The 914-nt window shown below is 44.9% G+C and overlaps 1 protein-coding gene across 1 annotated transcript; it reads left to right on the forward strand.

The window, feature by feature from the left end:
- Positions 1-259: 259 nt before the first annotated feature.
- LOC102254809 (SLAM family member 7-like) lies at positions 260-810 on the forward strand (the record flags this gene model as incomplete). The annotated part of the gene is made up of 2 exons (XM_005853072.1): positions 260-532; positions 749-810. Coding segments are annotated over 2 exons (335 nt in total), but the record flags the coding sequence as incomplete, so codon positions are not given.
- Positions 811-914: the final 104 nt, after the last annotated feature.

Consider the following 914-nt stretch of genomic DNA (forward strand, 5'->3'; position numbering starts at 1 on the left):
ATGTCCAGTATAATTAGCATATTATGCTTTTATTATTGTAGATCTTAATATTATTTTTCTTGTTGCTGTATAGCTGTGGACAAGCAGACCTAGATAGTTCTCTTTTCCAGATAAGAATGAGAATTCTGCTCTAAATTGCCACTTCTGCTCCACTCTGCAGCACCTCGAAGAGGTTCAGGTCCAGGGCTTATAGAATAATTTAGAAAAAGAGTGCTATAGGCATAGTTGCCACCCTTGGTTGTCCATTTCTCTTTTATAGAGCACCTATCAAAGCCCAAAATCACCTTGGGTCTGAAGAGCAATAAAAATGGCACCTGTGTGACCAATCTGACATGCTTCCTGGAACGGGGAGGAGAGGATGTGACTTACAGCTGGAAGACCCTGGGGAAGACCTCCAATGAGTCCCATAATGGTTCCGTCCTCCCCATAACCTGGACGCTGAGGGAAAAGGACATGACCTTCATCTGCATGGCCAGGAACCCCATTAGCAGCAACTCTTCAAACCCCATCTTTGCCCGGAAGCTCTGTGAAGGTGACTGTCTCTCCCATTTCTCTAGAATCCTATAGTCTCAGGAGCTATGCCTTCTTTAGCTCCTGGTCCCCATGGGAATGGGCCCTGTGTAAAAACTGGAGGCCCCTGGGAAGTCACCAGACTGGGAGAAAAGTAGCAGTTGCTCTAAAAGTTGGGTCATTTTCCATAGCTAACCCTGCTTCCTTCCCTGTGTCTCCACCCATTCTCTCTTTAAAGGTATTGCTGGTGACCTAGATCCCATCATGCACCTGAGGAGTTTCTTGCTGCTCATTTTCCTTGTACTGGTGTTAATTATTATATGGAGACAAAGCAGAAAAGGTAGAGCATGTACCATTTTTGTCTTCACCCTCATTCATGCACTTTCTCCCTCATTAATTCAACA

Source organism: Myotis brandtii, unplaced genomic scaffold (genome assembly GCF_000412655.1).
Source record: "Myotis brandtii unplaced genomic scaffold, ASM41265v1 Scaffold29156, whole genome shotgun sequence".
In the NCBI taxonomy this organism is placed as follows: Eukaryota; Metazoa; Chordata; class Mammalia; order Chiroptera; family Vespertilionidae; genus Myotis; species Myotis brandtii.